Source organism: Salmo salar, unplaced genomic scaffold (genome assembly GCF_905237065.1).
Source record: "Salmo salar unplaced genomic scaffold, Ssal_v3.1, whole genome shotgun sequence".
NCBI classification, from domain to species: Eukaryota; Metazoa; Chordata; class Actinopteri; order Salmoniformes; family Salmonidae; genus Salmo; species Salmo salar.
In genome coordinates this window covers 239,614-255,991 of record NW_025547632.1, presented here as the reverse complement: position 1 = coordinate 255,991, position 16,378 = coordinate 239,614, and the positions used below count along the sequence as shown (strand labels likewise).

Below are 16,378 nucleotides of genomic sequence, written 5' to 3'. Positions count from 1 at the left end.
CATGGGGACGTCCTCGAGGGCCTGGATGTTCTCCCCATCAAAGGCCAGCGGGATTTCACTCTCATGGTGAAATGGATTTCCACCGATGTGCAGTAAAGGAGTGAAGAGCGGTGAAATCTGTGTCAACAAAAGTAAGAAAAGATTAATACACAAACAATTAACAAAGAACATAACAAATGTTCAGCTGTAGTTTTATATAAGCATGCACACCTATGTTTATGAAGAAACAGATGATTGGTGCAGAGGCATACCTTGTCACGGACATAAAGGCCACTCGGGTCCTCATTGAAGAGGTAGGGCAAGAGCAGAATCGCTGCTGTGGTCTCCAGTCCTAGTAAAGTAAAGCAATGATCTTACTACACTTGCTAATTTTACTAGAAAATACATTAGAGAAAGGGAAGGAATAAGAGCAAATCCCTCTTCTGTATTGTCCTTCAGGGACTGTCAAAATAGCAGGATGATGTCCTCACCCCTGCCTCGCCTCTCTACCTCTGATAGTCCTTGAATTATCTTTTTGTCTATATCCATTCCATGGACTTGATTCATTTCTGAGAAGATCTGAAAAGATAATTTGCACACATTTGTATGCTAATAGATGTCAGTTTGTATTGACTGCTATGTAGGTTATGTGTACACTTGAAATGCAGCTGTCCTACAACATATCTGTGTAACGTGCATCGCCTGGTGACGAGGAAGCGGACCAAAACGCAGCTGGGAGCGAACACATGTTTATTCAACACACTGGAATTAAACATGTACACAAAATCAAGAAAAATGCAGATACGTGCTCAAACAAAGAGACAACACCCCACAAACAGCAACTTAAATGTGATCCCAATCAGAGACAATTAGCGACAGCTATCGGATTGGGAATCGACAGAACCCAACATAGAAATAAACCCACCTAGAGCCTACACAAGGCTAAAACGTAAACCAAACACAAACCAATGAAAAATACCTAACCTGACACACCCTGACCCAATATACCCGAGTTCACCTGGTCAGGGCGTGACAATCTGTACCTTCTTCTTGATCCCAATTGCATTGTGTCCATGTTCTGTCCAATAAGAATTTCAAAGGAAGAGAAAATGTGTCAAAGAATAGTCTTTCAAGCATTAAAAAATATATATTAAATAAATATTGAAAGATAAATGTCATCGACATACAATGTAATGTAAAATAGAAGAACATATTGGAGAAAGCACTAGCCAATACAGTACTGCCATACAGTAACAGTACTGCCATACAGGCCTAATATCACATTTCAAGATATCTTTGTACACAAATTGTTCAATATTTAACAGGCTGACTTGAAAGATTATACGCAACATTTTGCTGCATGGCAATACTGTGTTTGGATTCTGAAGAGCATTTATACAAAAGAGGTAGTCTAGACACTGTATTAATACCATTATGCATTTGAATCCCATCTACAGCTACCATCAAGATATTAATTTCCCTCCACAAGGGGGAGGACATGTAACGTTTCCAAAATGGGATAGTATTGTACATGTAACGTTTCCAAAATGGGATAGTATTGTACATGCAATGTTTCCAAAATGGGATAGTATTGTCCATGTAACGTTTCCTGAATGGGATAGTATTGTCCATGTAACGTTTCCAAAATGGGATAGTATTGTACATGCAATGTTTCCAAAATGGGATAGTATTGTACATGTAATGTTTCCAAAATGGGATAGTATTGTCCATGTAACGTTTCCTGAATGGGATAGTATTGTCCATGTAACGTTTCCAAAATGGGATAGTATTGTACATGTAATGTTTCCAAAATGGGATAGTATTGTCCATGTAACGTTTCCAAAATGGGATAGTATTGTACATGTAACGTTTCCAAAATGGGATAGTATTGTACATGTAACGTTATGCCCCCTTGTGAGTTAATAGTATTGCATGCTGTAGCAGGCTATATAAAGAGGAAGACCTCCATTGACGATTCAGTTCGTTGTAACATCTCGTCTGGACAGGTCACCGTCCTTAGTTAGTTAGTTAGTTCATTATCACAAAAGTGAAAACTGCTCTAGATTGGAAACTTACGTTAATGAGTGTAAAGCCATGTTGGCTTTATGGAAACGATATACAATATATGGGAAAGAATATAGTTGAGGAAATAATCCAAACCTAGTTGTGCCTAGTTAGGACATAACGTTAGCTAGCTAGCTAACGGTACTGTACTGTAGCTCATACAACGCCGACGGTCAAACCCGGCTTTCTAATATTTACGTTCATTAACTATAGTAACGTTATGGAAGATATTCACAGAAAACCATCATTGTCTTCGTTATTCATTATTAGTATGTTATATTATTATAATAAATTATTTCGAGACATATTCAGAGCCAAACATCAACCCAACTTAACCTTTTTAACTGTTGTCGCATCCAAACTTGTCACCATCGTTTTCAGTTGTAATTGCGAAGTTCCCGGAAGAAGTCCAGCAACAACGGAGGTTCCTCGATGAACCCAGCTTCTAACAAGTTCTTTGAAGAACCTTTTGGGGCTGTTTTTCATTGACCAAGAACCCTACGGTTCTTAGGGGATCTGAGAACAACTCCAACTTCATTTTTAGAGTGTAGTCGGCTCTATTTACTCTCAGATTCAAACATGATGATTAGTATCAACGATCAAGTCAGCTGCTGCTGCTCCAATACAGTATGAGGTGAGACGGTGAACTGATGTTGAATCATAATGATTAAGTTAATTAAAATGAATTAGTGATACTATTAAAAAATTGTATTTGTCATATTAAATATATTACTCTATTGTTATCAGATAGAAACATGATGGAATATTGTACATCATATTAGCATCAACATACATTATTGTTTCATACAATTTCACATAATAAGGATATTTTATATTTTCAAGTTCAGAAGTCAGAACCCATCACCTGCTATGTAAAAGAGACAGAAGAATGCACAATGGTCAATGCTATCTGGGATCCTTGGAACATCTCTACCCTAAACCCTAACCCTTAAACCCTAACCGTAACCATTTTAAATGTCAACTTCAACAGGCTAGGGACGTCCCAAGGATGTATCTCTACCTAGAAATACATGATCTAAGTGATTGATAGTTGGTATTCAGCAGTCATAAAGCCTTATTTACTTTAATGAACTACTAAAATAGTGAATTTGTCAGACAGCAGACAGCAGCTCTACACTTTATTGACTGACTGATCCATTCATCCTTCCATCCCTCCTCAGCCTTCCTCTCCTCTGAAGACCCAGTGAGGGTGGAGCTCAGTCAGAGAGCTGTTGAGGGACTGGTTAGGAAGAACACTTCTACAGCCAGAGAGGTGAGAGGTCACACATGGTTTAGATGGTAAATATTTATGTCCCCTTAGTGGTTCATCACGTCAGCTAAAGGGAATATGTTCCATCATCTATGTTTATTTACATTAGTGCAAATTGTCCACTGATATGGGTGTAATTTCTCACCCCTTTTGGCTGTATGAAAGTTAATTTCCCCTCAGGCACACACATTTCTTCTTTGTTATTACCCGAGCCACTGCCTGTTCAGCCTGCTATCATCCAGAAGGTGAGGTCAGTACAGGTGCATCAAAGCTGGAACTGAAAGACTGAAAAACAGCTTCTATCTCCAGGCCATCAGACTGCTAAACAGCTTCTATCTCCAGGCCATCAGACTGATAAACAGCTTCTATCTCCAGACCATCAGACTGATAAACAGCTTCTATCTCCAGACCATCAGACTGATAAACAGCTTCTATCTCCAGGCCATTAGACTGAAAAACAGCTTCTATCTCCAGGCCATCAGACTGATAAACAGCTTCTATCTCCAGGCCATCAGACTGTTAAACAGCTTCTATCTCCAGACCATCAGACTGAAAAACAGCTTCTATCTCCAGACCATCAGACTGAAAAACAGCTTCTATCTCCAGACCATCAGACTGAAAAACAGCTTCTATCTCCAGGCCATCAGACTGGTAAACAGCTTCTATCTCCAGGCCATCAGACTGATAAACAGCTTCTATCTCCAGACCATCAGACTGATAAACAGCTTCTATCTCCAGACCATCAGACTGATAAACAGCTTCTATCTCCAGGCCATCAGACTGATAAACAGCTTCTATCTCCAGGCCATCAGACTGGTAAACAGCTTCTATCTCCAGGCCATCAGACTGGTAAACAGCTTCTATCTCCAGACCATCAGACTGTTAAACAGCTTCTATCTCCAGGCCATCAGACTGTTAAACAGCTTCTATCTCCAGGCCATCAGACTGTTAAACAGCTTCTATCTCCAGGCCATCAGACTGATAAACAGCTTCTATCTCCAGACCATCAGACTGATAAACAGCTTCTATCTCCAGACCATCAGACTGTTAAACAGCTTCTATCTCCAGGCCATCAGACTGGTAAACAGCTTCTATCTCCAGACCATCAGACTGTTAAACAGCTTCTATCTCCAGACCATCAGACTGATAAACAGCTTCTATCTCCAGACCATCAGACTGATAAACAGCTTCTATCTCCAGACTGGTAAACAGCTTCTATCTCCAGACTGTTAAACAGCTTCTATCTCCAGGCCATCAGACTGATAAACAGCTTCTATCTCCAGGCCATCAGACTGGTAAACAGCTTCTATCTCCAGACCATCAGACTGGTAAACAGCTTCTATCTCCAGGCCATCAGACTGGTAAACAGCTTCTATCTCCAGGCCATCAGACTGATAAACAGCTTCTATCTCCAGACCATCAGACTGATAAACAGCTTCTATCTCCAGGCCATCAGACTGGTAAACAGCTTCTATCTCCAGGCCATCAGACTGGTAAACAGCTTCTATCTCCAGGCCATCAGACTGATAAACAGCTTCTATCTCCAGGCCATCAGACTGGTAAACAGCTTCTATCTCCAGACCATCAGACTGCTAAACAGCTTCTATCTCCAGACCATCAGACTGGTAAACAGCTTCTATCTCCAGACCATCAGACTGGTAAACAGCTTCTATCTCCAGGCCATCAGACTGATAAACAGCTTCTATCTCCAGACCATCAGACTGATAAACAGCTTCTATCTCCAGGCCGTCAGACTGGTAAACAGCTTCTATCTCCAGGCCGTCAGACTGGTAAACAGCTTCTATCTCCAGGCCGTCAGACTGATAAACAGCTTCTATCTCCAGACCATCAGACTGATAAACAGCTTCTATCTCCAGACCATCAGACTGATAAACAGCTTCTATCTCCAGGCCATCAGACTGGTAAACAGCTTCTATCTCCAGGCCATCAGACTGGTAAACAGCTTCTATCTCCAGACCATCAGACTGTTAAACAGCTTCTATCTCCAGGCCATCAGACTGTTAAACAGCTTCTATCTCCAGGCCATCAGACTGTTAAACAGCTTCTATCTCCAGGCCATCAGACTGTTAAACAGCTTCTATCTCCAGGCCATCAGACTGATAAACAGCTTCTATCTCCAGACCATCAGACTGATAAACAGCTTCTATCTCCAGGCCATCAGACTGGTAAACAGCTTCTATCTCCAGGCCATCAGACTGGTAAACAGCTTCTATCTCCAGACCATCAGACTGATAAACAGCTTCTATCTCCAGGCCATCAGACTGATAAACAGCTTCTATCTCCAGGCCATCAGACTGTTAAACAGCTTCTATCTCCAGACCATCAGACTGTTAAACAGCTTCTATCTCCAGACCATCAGACTGATAAACAGCTTCTATCTCCAGGCCATCAGACTGGTAAACAGCTTCTATCTCCAGGCCATCAGACTGATAAACAGCTTCTATCTCCAGACCATCAGACTGGTAAACAGCTTCTATCTCCAGACCATCAGACTGATAAACAGCTTCTATCTCCAGACCGTCAGACTGTTAAACAGCTTCTATCTCCAGGCCATCAGACTGGTAAACAGCTTCTATCTCCAGGCCATCAGACTGATAAACAGCTTCTATCTCCAGACCGTCAGACTGTTAAACAGCTTCTATCTCCAGACCATCAGACTGATAAACAGCTTCTATCTCCAGACCATCAGACTGATAAACAGCTTCTATCTCCAGGCCATCAGACTGGTAAACAGCTTCTATCTCCAGGCCATCAGACTGATAAACAGCTTCTATCTCCAGGCCATCAGACTGTTAAACAGCTTCTATCTCCAGGCCATCAGACTGATAAACAGCCATCACCAGCACATTAGAGCCTGCTGCCATATATACATAGACTAGGAATCACTGGCCATTTTAATGTTTACAAATTATACATTATTCATCAAATGTATATACTGTATCTTAGTCTGTCACTGTGACATTGAGCATCAAAATATTTATACATTTATTTTAGAGATGTGTTCATTGTTAGATATTACTGTACTGTTAGAGCTAGACACCAACATCTGCTAAACACGTGTATGTGACAAATAAAAATTAGATTTGAGTTCACTGTAACGTTTCCCCATTTAACAAAACATTAATTTATGTCCACAGTCATATCAACTAGCAAATAAAACATCCAAACACTGTAATGAACCTCCAAACACAGCAGATCAAATGTAAATATTAGAAGTAGTTATATTTTATTCTTGGTCACATCGGTGGTATAATACAGACAGCTGGAGCCAGGGGGTCAGAGGTCAGGCTCTGCCCTGCTGGGTCAGGAGAGGAGGGGCTTAGTGGTACTTCCTCCAGCGGTCGTGCTCTGAGAGGAGAAGAAGAGAGGGAGAGAGAGAGAGAGAGAGGAGAAGGAGAATGAAGAAATAAGGACAGAGAGGGGACAGAGAGCGAGGGGGGAGAGAGGTTAACGTCAGATCAGATTGTCCTTCACAGTGCTTTGAGGTGAATGGTATTGTACTCCCACAGTGTCTGTACTCCCACAGTGTCTGTACTCCCACAGTGTCTGTACTCCCACAGGGTTAGGGTTAGTACTCACTGAGGTGGTCGTACTCCCACAGGGTTAGGGTTAGTACTCACTGAGGTGGTCGTACTCCCCCAGGGTTAGGGTTAGTACTCACTGAGGTGGTCGTACTCCCCCAGGGTTAGTACTCACTGAGGTGGTCGTACTCCCACCAGGGTTAGTACTCACTGAGGTGGTCGTACTCCCCCAGGGTTAGTACTCACTGAGGTGGTCGTACTCCCACCAGGGTTAGTACTCACTGAGGTGGTCGTACTCCCCCAGGGTTAGTACTCACTGAGGTGGTCGTACTCCCAGAGGGTTAGGGTTAGTACTCACTGAGGTGGTCGTACTCCCCCAGGGTTAGGGTTAGTACTCACTAAGGTGGTCGTACTCCCCCAGGGTTAGTACTCACTGAGGTGGTCGTACTCCCACCAGGGTTAGTACTCACTGAGGTGGTCGTACTCCCCCAGGGTTAGTACTCACTGAGGTGGTCGTACTCCCACCAGGGTTAGTACTCACTGAGGTGGTCGTACTCCCACCAGGGTTAGTACTCACTGAGGTGGTCGTACTCCCCCAGGGTTAGTACTCACTGAGGTGGTCGTACTCCCACAGGGTTAGTACTCACTGAGGTGGTCGTACTCCCCCAGGGTTAGTACTCACTGAGGTGGTCGTACTCCCCCAGGGTTAGTACTCACTGAGGTGGTCGTACTCCCACCAGGGTTAGTACTCACTGAGGTGGTCGTACTCCCAGAGGGTTAGGGTTAGTACTCACTGAGGTGGTCGTACTCCCCCAGAGTTAGTACTCACTGAGGTGGTCGTACTCCCCCAGGGTTAGGGTTAGTACTCACTGAGGTGGTCGTACTCCCCCAGGGTTAGGGTTAGTACTCACTGAGGTGGTCGTACTCCCAGAGGGTTAGTACTCACTGAGGTGGTCGTACTCCCACCAGGGTTAGTACTCACTGAGGTGGTCGTACTCCCAGAGGGTTAGGGTTAGTACTCACTGAGGTGGTCGTACTCCCCCAGAGTTAGTACTCACTGAGGTGGTCGTACTCCCCCAGGGTTAGGGTTAGTACTCACTGAGGTGGTCGTACTCCCCCAGGGTTAGGGTTAGTACTCACTGAGGTGGTCGTACTCCCACAGGGTTAGGGTTAGTACTTACTGAGGTGGTCGTACTCCCCCAGGGTTAGGGTTAGTACTCACTGAGGTGGTCGTACTCCCACCAGGGTTAGTACTCACTGAGGTGGTCGTACTCCCACCAGGGTTAGTACTCACTGAGGTGGTCGTACTCCCACCAGGGTTAGTACTCACTGAGGTGGTCGTACTCCCCCAGGGTTAGGGTTAGTACTCACTGAGGTGGTCGTACTCCCCCAGGGTTAGGGTTAGTACTCACTGAGGTGGTCGTACTCCCCCAGGGTTAGGGTTAGTACTCACTGAGGTGGTCGTACTCCCCCCAGGGTTAGGGTTAGTACTCACTGAGGTGGTCGTACTCCCCCAGGCTTAGTACTCACTGAGGTGGTCGTACTCCCCCCAGGGTTAGTACTCACTGAGGTGGTCGTACTCCCCCAGGGTTAGTACTCACTGAGGTGGTCGTACTCCCCCAGGGTTAGTACTCACTGAGGTGGTCGTACTCCCCCAGGGTTAGTACTCACTGAGGTGGTCGTACTCCCCCAGGGTTAGTACTCACTGAGGTGGTCGTACTCCCCCAGGGTTAGTACTCACTGAGGTGGTCGTACTCCCCCAGGGTTAGTACTCACTGAGGTGGTCGTACTCCCCCAGGGTTAGTACTCACTGAGGTGGTCGTACTCCCCCAGGGTTAGTACTCACTGAGGTGGTCGTACTCCCCCAGGGTTAGTACTCACTGAGGTGGTCGTACTCCCCCAGGGTTAGTACTCACTGAGGTGGTCGTACTCCCCCAGGGTTAGTACTCACTGAGGTGGTCGTACTCCCCCAGGGTTAGTACTCACTGAGGTGGTCGTACTCCCAGAGGGTTAGTACTCACTGAGGTGGTCGTACTCCCCCAGGGTTAGTACTCACTGAGGTGGTCGTACTCCCCCAGGGTTAGTACTCACTGAGGTGGTCGTACTCCCCCAGGGTTAGTACTCACTGAGGTGGTCGTACTCCCCCAGGGTTAGTACTCACTGAGGTGGTCGTACTCCCAGAGGGTTAGGGTTAGTACTCACTGAGGTGGTCGTACTCCCCCAGGGTTAGTACTCACTGAGGTGGTCGTACTCCCAGAGGTAACTGAGGGCCACGTATCCAACCAGCAGCATGGCCACGCCTCCGATACCTCCCTTCTTCACGTTGATGTACTTGTTGTAATATCTGTCATGGCCTGGGGGGGGGAGAGACAGCATGTTACTCTGTGTGTGTGTGTGTGTGTGTGTGTGTGTGAGTGATAACTGTCCCAGAAGTCTAACCATTGCGGATGCTGGCGAGGAGTCCGTTAGGAGTGTGTGTGTGTGTGATAACTGTCCCAGAAGTCTAACCATTGCGGATGCTGGCGAGGAGTCCGTTAGGAGTGTGTGTGTGTGTGATAACTGTCCCAGAAGTCTAACCATTGCGGATGCTGGCGAGGAGTCCGTTAGGAGTGTGTGTTATAACTGTCCCAGAAGTCTAACCATTGCGGATGCTGGTGAGGAGTCCGTTAGGAGTGTGTGTGTGTGTGATAACTGTACCAGAAGTCTAACCATTGCGGATGCTGGCGAGGAGTCCGTTAGGAGTGTGTGTGTGTGTGTGATAACTGTCCCAGAAGTCTAACCATTGCGGATGCTGGCGAGGAGTCCGTTAGGAGTGTGTGTGTGTGTGATAACTGTCCCAGAAGTCTAACCATTGCGGATGCTGGCGAGGAGTCCGTTAGGAGTGTGTGTGTGTGTGTGTGTGTGATAACTGTCCCAGAAGTCTAACCATTGCGGATGCTGGCGAGGAGTCCGTTAGGAGTGTGTGTGTGTGTGATAACTGTCCCAGAAGTCTAACCTTTGCGGATGCTGGCGAGGAGTCCGTTAGGAGTGTGTGTGTGTGTGATAACTGTCCCAGAAGTCTAACCATTGCGGATGCTGGCGAGGAGTCCGTTAGGAGTGTGTGTGTGTGTGTGATAACTGTCCCAGAAGTCTAACCATTGCGGATGCTGGCGAGGAGTCCGTTAGGAGTGTGTGTGTGTGTGATAACTGTCCCAGAAGTCTAACCATTGCGGATGCTGGCGAGGAGTCCGTTAGGAGTGTGTGTGTGTGTGTGTGTGTGTGATAACTGTCCCAGAAGTCTAACCATTGCGGATGTTGGCGAGGAGTCCGTTAGGAGTGTGTGTGTGTGTGATAACTGTCCCAGAAGTCTAACCATTGCGGATGCTGGCGAGGAGTCCGTTAGGAGTGTGTGTGTGTGTGATAACTGTCCCAGAAGTCTAACCATTGCGGATGCTGGCGAGGAGTCCGTTAGGAGTGTGTGTGTGTGTGGTAACTGTCCCAGAAGTCTAACCATTGCGGATGCTGGCGAGGAGTCCGTTAGGAGTGTGTGTGTGTGTGTGTGTGATAACTGTCCCAGAAGTCTAACCATTGCGGATGCTGGCGAGGAGTCCGTTAGGAGTGTGTGTGTGTGTGATAACTGTCCCAGAAGTCTAACCATTGCGGATGTTGGCGAGGAGTCCGTTAGGAGTGTGTGTGTGTGTGATAACTGTCCCAGAAGTCTAACCATTGCGGATGCTGGCGAGGAGTCCGTTAGGAGTGTGTGTGTGTGTGTGATAACTGTCCCAGAAGTCTAACCATTGCGGATGCTGGCGAGGAGTCCGTTAGGAGTGTGTGTGTGGGGGGTAACTGTCCCAGAAGTCTAACCATTGCGGATGCTGGCGAGGAGTCCGTTAGGAGTGTGTGTGTGTGTGTGATAACTGTCCCAGAAGTCTAACCATTGCGGATGCTGGCGAGGAGTCCGTTAGGAGTGTGTGTGTGTGTGATAACTGTCCCAGAAGTCTAACCATTGCGGATGCTGGCGAGGAGTCCGTTAGGAGTGTGTGTGTGTGTGATAACTGTCCCAGAAGTCTAACCATTGCGGATGCTGGCGAGGAGTCCGTTAGGAGTGTGTGTGTGTGTGATAACTGTCCCAGAAGTCTAACCATTGCGGATGCTGGCGAGGAGTCCGTTAGGAGTGTGTGTGTGTGTGATAACTGTCCCAGAAGTCTAACCATTGCGGATGCTGGCGAGGAGTCCGTTAGGAGTGTGTGTGTGTGTGTTAACTGTCCCAGAAGTCTAACCATTGCGGATGCTGGCGAGGAGTCCGTTAGGGAGTGTGTGTGATAACTGTCCCAGAAGTCTAACCATTGCGGATGCTGGCGAGGAGTCCGTTAGGAGTGTGTGTGTGTGTGATAACTGTCCCAGAAGTCTAACCATTGCGGATGCTGGCGAGGAGTCCGTTAGGAGTGTGTGTGTGGGGGTAACTGTCCCAGAAGTCTAACCATTGCGGATGCTGGCGAGGGAGTCCGTTAGGAGTGTGTGTGTGTGTGATAACTGTCCCAGAAGTCTAACCATTGCGGATGCTGGCGAGGAGTCCGTTAGGAGTGTGTGTGTGTGTGATAACTGTCCCAGAAGTCTAACCATTGCGGATGCTGGCGAGGAGTCCGTTAGGAGTGTGTGTGTGTGTGATAACTGTCCCAGAAGTCTAACCATTGCGGATGCTGGCGAGGAGTCCGTTAGGAGTGTGTGTGTGGGGGTAACTGTCCCAGAAGTCTAACCATTGCGGATGCTGGCGAGGGAGTCCGTTAGGAGTGTGTGTGTGTGTGATAACTGTCCCAGAAGTCTAACCATTGCGGATGCTGGCGAGGAGTCCGTTAGGAGTGTGTGTGTGTGTGATAACTGTCCCAGAAGTCTAACCATTGCGGATGCTGGCGAGGAGTCCGTTAGGAGTGTGTGTGTGTGTGATAACTGTCCCAGAAGTCTAACCATTGCGGATGCTGGCGAGGAGTCCGTTAGGAGTGTGTGTGTGTGTGATAACTGTCCCAGAAGTCTAACCATTGCGGATGCTGGCGAGGAGTCCGTTAGGGTGTGTGTGTGTGTGATAACTGTCCCAGAAGTCTAACCATTGCGGATGCTGGCGAGGAGTCCGTTAGGAGTGTGTGAGTGTGTGATAACTGTCCCAGAAGTCTAACCATTGCGGATGCTGGCGAGGAGTCCGTTAGGAGTGTGTGTGTGTGTGATAACTGTCCCAGAAGTCTAACCATTGCGGATGCTGGCGAGGAGTCCGTTAGGAGTGTGTGTGTGTGTGATAACTGTCCCAGAAGTCTAACCATTGCGGATGCTGGCGAGGAGTCCGTTAGGAGTGTGTGTGTGTGTGATAACTGTCCCAGAAGTCTAACCATTGCGGATGCTGGCGAGGAGTCCGTTAGGAGTGTGTGTGTGTGTGATAACTGTCCCAGAAGTCTAACCATTGCGGATGCTGGCGAGGAGTCCGTTAGGAGTGTGTGTGTGTGTGATAACTGTCCCAGAAGTCTAACCATTGCGGATGCTGGCGAGGAGTCCGTTAGGAGTGTGTGTGTGTGTGATAACTGTCCCAGAAGTCTAACCATTGCGGATGCTGGCGAGGAGTCCGTTAGGAGTGTGTGTGTGTGTGATAACTGTCCCAGAAGTCTAACCATTGCGGATGCTGGCGAGGAGTCCGTTAGGAGTGTGTGTGTGTGTGATAACTGTCCCAGAAGTCTAACCATTGCGGATGCTGGCGAGGAGTCCGTTAGGAGTGTGTGTGTGTGTGATAACTGTCCCAGAAGTCTAACCATTGCGGATGCTGGCGAGGAGTCCGTTAGGAGTGTGTGTGATAACTGTCCCAGAAGTCTAACCATTGCGGATGCTGGCGAGGAGTCCGTTAGGAGTGAGTGTGTGTGTGTGTGATAACTGTCCCAGAAGTCTAACCATTGCGGATGCTGGCGAGGAGTCCGTTAGGAGTGTGTGTGTGTGTGATAACTGTCCCAGAAGTCTAACCATTGCGGATGCTGGCGAGGAGTCCGTTAGGAGTGTGTGTGTGTGTGATAACTGTCCCAGAAGTCTAACCATTGCGGATGCTGGCGAGGAGTCCGTTAGGAGTGTGTGTGTGTGTGATAACTGTCCCAGAAGTCTAACCATTGCGGATGCTGGCGAGGAGTCCGTTAGGAGTGTGTGTGTGTGTGTGATAACTGTCCCAGAAGTCTAACCATTGCGGATGCTGGCGAGGAGTCCGTTAGGAGTGTGTGTGTGTGTGTGTGTGATAACTGTCCCAGAAGTCTAACCATTGCGGATGCTGGCGAGGGAGTCCGTTAGGAGTGTGTGTGTGTGTGATAACTGTCCCAGAAGTCTAACCATTGCGGATGCTGGCGAGGAGTCCGTTAGGAGTGTGTGTGATAACTGTCCCAGAAGTCTAACCATTGCGGATGCTGGCGAGGAGTCCGTTAGGAGTGAAGTCCCTCTTGCCCATCCAGGAGCCCAGTTCACACAGCTTCACCTCCATCAGCCGCTTCTCACCCACAGGGACTAAGGACACAGGTATACACACAATAAATACACACACACCTGGTATACACACAATAAATACACACCTGGTACACACACACCTGGTATACACACAATAAATACACACCTGGTACACACACACCTGGTATACACACAATAAATACACACCTGGTTTACACACAATAAATACACACCTGCCATCTCTCTTACCCACAGGGACTAAGGACACAGGTATACACACACAATAAATACACACCTGGTACACACACACCTGGTATACACACAATAAATACACACCTGCCATCCCTCTTACCCACAGGGACTAAGGACACAGGTATACACACACAATAAATACACACCTGGTACACACACACCTGGTATACACACAATAAATACACACCTGCCATCTCTCTTACCCACGGGAACTAAGGACACAGGTATACACACAATAAATACACACCTGGTATACACACACCTGGTATACACACAATAAATACACACCTGCCATCTCTTACCCACGGGAACTAAGGACACAGGTATACACACAATAAATACACACCTGGTATACACACAATAAATACACACCTGCCATCTCTCTTACCCACAGGGACTAAGGACACAGGTATACACACAATAAATACACACCTGGTACACACACACCTGGTATACACACAATAAATACACACCTGCCATCCCTCTTACCCACGGGAACTAAGGACACAGGTATACACACAATAAATACACACCTGGTACACACACACCTGGTATACACACAATAAATACACACCTGCCATCTCTCTTACCCACGGGAACTAAGGACACAGGTATACACACACAATAAATACACAACTGGTATACACACAATAAATACACACCTGCCGTCCCTCTCTCTCTCTCTCCACACACACACACACACACACACACACACACACCTGCCGTCCCTCTCACACACACACAAACCTGCCGTCCCTCTCACACACACACAAACCTGCCGTCCCTCTCACACAATAAACACACCACCGAAGATAGCATTCATTGTTACGAAGTTATATGGTTACTATGTCTTGTTAGCATTTCACTAGAGAGACCTGAGCCAGTTGTGTACAATTCTCATAATCCACAAAGATGCAATAAGTAAACTGACAAACTGTGTTCTCTAGATAAGCTAACTAAAAGGTTTAATAGGTAGCTAGTTCAAAGTCCCGGGAGTTATGTTGAGTCTGGGTCGTTGAGACAGTTAGCCTGTCATTAGCCGGCAAGCTACAAAACGTTGCTAACTCCGACTGCATTGCAAGAGGCTAGTCCTGCAGGCTAACTAGCTTAGCTAGCTAACATGGCTACATACCTAGCCACCTAGCATATCGAAATATATGATAGTTAGCTAAAGTTAGCTAGTTCAAAGTCACGGGAGTTATGTTGAGACAAGGCTGTTTGTCATAACCAGTTAGCCTGTCATTAGCCGACAAGCTACAAAACGTTGCTAACTCCGACTGCATTGCAAGAGGCTAGTCCTGCAGGCTAACTAGCTTAGCTTAGCTAACTTTTTATTTTAACAGTAACATATAAAACATAACAGCCAGAGGTTATTCCCAAAGAAATGAGAAAACAAAAATAGAAAACCTATTCCACATTATATCAAATCAAATACAGACATATAGCTAACTATCTTACCTGGCTAAATACCTAGCCACCTAGCATATCGTCTGGACGCAAAACGCTGTAAAATTAGTTGAATATTTTTACAACCCTTTAGAGAAACTGTCAGGGAATATATATATATTTCTATTTGTTTTTTTTCGCTTATTCTCCTCCTTGTAATATACCCAAGCTGTTTTTAAAGTTGTATTTTGTCCGTTTTAATGACCATGACAGTAAAGTCCTTGACTTGACTCGTAACCATGGATTTACCGCGGCCTTCAAAAACACAACATAGAAACATTATTAACTAACTGGCTTTTTTTTTTTTTAAATGTAATAAAATACAATGTTTCGTATGAAAATGCTGAAGTGAAAATATGTCAGTTTGATTAATTAAAAAATAAATTAAAACCTGTAAACGTTTATTTTTTAATTTTTTTTACAGACAACCGACGTACCTATTCTGTCCGCCATCTTGTCCGGTGGAGACCGCAGTGGATGTCGGGATTAAAAATGGAAGGAGAGGATTGTGGGAGGACTGTGATTTTGAGTCTAGATGGGATACAGCTTTTGTCAACAAACCAAAAAAAATCACTTTTCGTAGTAAGTTTAGGAGAACGTACGTAGCAGGTTAGGAGAAATAGGTTATGATAATTGGGTTAAGGTTAGGAAAATGGTTAAGTTTAACTAAAATACACCAAAAAAATATAATATACTTAGATGTCAATTTGACAAAAGCTGTATCCCATCTAGACATATTACCGCTTTCCATGTTGTCTGTAGCTTGTGAGGTGTGGAAACATAAAAGTATATATAATATTTTTGGGGGGGGCATTTTAGCTAACCCTGACCATTTTCCTAACCTTAACTTAATTATCACAACCTGATACGTTTTTTTTCTCCTAACCTGCTGCGTACGGTAAGATACGGACAACGAACACAATTGCATTTTATCAATGGCAATTTGAATGCACAGAGATACCGTGACGAGATCCTGGGGCCCCGTTGTCGTGCCGTTCTTCCTCCTCCATCACCTCATGTTTCAGCACGATAATGTCAACAAGGATCTGTACACAATTCCTGGAAGCTGAAAATGTCCCAGTTCTTCCATGGCCTGCGTACTTCACCAGACATGTCACTCATTGAGCATGTTTGGGATGCTCTGGATAGACGTGTACGACAGCGTGTTTCCAGTTCTCGCCAATATCCAGCAACTTCACACAGCCATTGAAGAGGAAGTCGGACAACATTCCAACAGGCCACCAATCAGCAGCCTGATCAACTCTATGTGAAGGAGACGTGTCACGCTGCATGAGGCAAATGGGGGGGGTCACACCAGATACTGACTGGTTCTGATCCACACCCCTAACTTTTAACGGTATCTGTGACCAACAGATGCATATCT

The 16,378-nt window shown here is 46.1% G+C and overlaps 1 protein-coding gene across 1 annotated transcript; it reads right to left on the bottom strand.

Moving 5' to 3' along the window:
- Positions 1–6,530: 6,530 nt before the first annotated feature.
- On the bottom strand, positions 6,531–15,545 carry LOC123732127 (ATP synthase subunit f, mitochondrial-like). The gene is made up of 4 exons (XM_045711469.1): positions 15,432–15,545; positions 13,249–13,356; positions 9,093–9,209; positions 6,531–6,682 (listed from the first exon to the last, which is right to left on the bottom strand). Exons 1-4 carry the CDS (start codon positions 15,445–15,447, stop codon positions 6,654–6,656), a joined length of 270 nt encoding a protein of 89 aa, XP_045567425.1. The 5' UTR covers positions 15,448–15,545; the 3' UTR covers positions 6,531–6,653.
- Between the last annotated feature and the right edge of the window lie 833 nt (positions 15,546–16,378).